Here is a 602-nt window from a genome sequence, read left to right as displayed (position 1 = left end):
ATCACCACCGAAAGCCCGCGGACGTTCAGTCCTCCAACGCATTGGGCACACACTTGACTTGTTCTTTATGTATTAGCATTCAACGCATATCTATAAAAAGCCGAACGAGCCCTATCATGCGGTTGTACAATAACAACTAGAAATCCATGTAACAACAACCCATAGACCACGCACCTTCAGAAAAGTCACGAACAACAGCTACATATCTAAACCCCACACACCTTCACAGCGCTGTTCATCATGCAGTTGCGGGTGGCCAGGTCTCTGTGGACCACTCCATTGGCCGCCAGGTAGTTCATACCGCACGCGATTTGGTACGACGCGAAGAAGCGCTCCGCAACAGTGACTTGTGAGTTCCGCTTGTCTCTGCGGATACGGAAAGCAGGAGATAAACAAGTGATGTATTAGATTGTAGATAATATGAACTATAATAGATTGTGTGTTTATCGATGGTTCTGCGGATATGGTGAACACGAAGTAAATACGTGTGTATAATTTCATATAACACAAAGGATGGAGTTGGAAACTTGTTCGTGTCCTGTTTCTTTGGGTTGACAGGTAGAGTGTATGTGTAGGTATGTATGTATTTTAAATATATCTAA

At 43.9% G+C, this 602-nt stretch overlaps 1 protein-coding gene across 1 annotated transcript; it reads right to left on the bottom strand.

Moving 5' to 3' along the window:
* Positions 1-206: 206 nt before the first annotated feature.
* On the bottom strand, positions 207-366 carry SARC_18153 (hypothetical protein; the record flags this gene model as incomplete). The annotated part of the gene is made up of 1 exon (XM_014287765.1): positions 207-366. A coding segment is annotated over one exon (160 nt), but the record flags the coding sequence as incomplete, so codon positions are not given.
* Positions 367-602: the final 236 nt, after the last annotated feature.

This window comes from Sphaeroforma arctica, assembly GCF_001186125.1.
Source record: "Sphaeroforma arctica JP610 unplaced genomic scaffold supercont1.14143, whole genome shotgun sequence".
NCBI lineage: Eukaryota > Ichthyosporea > Ichthyophonida > Sphaeroforma > Sphaeroforma arctica.
Note: the sequence above shows the minus strand (reverse complement) of the source record. Positions and strands in the feature narration are given on the sequence as shown.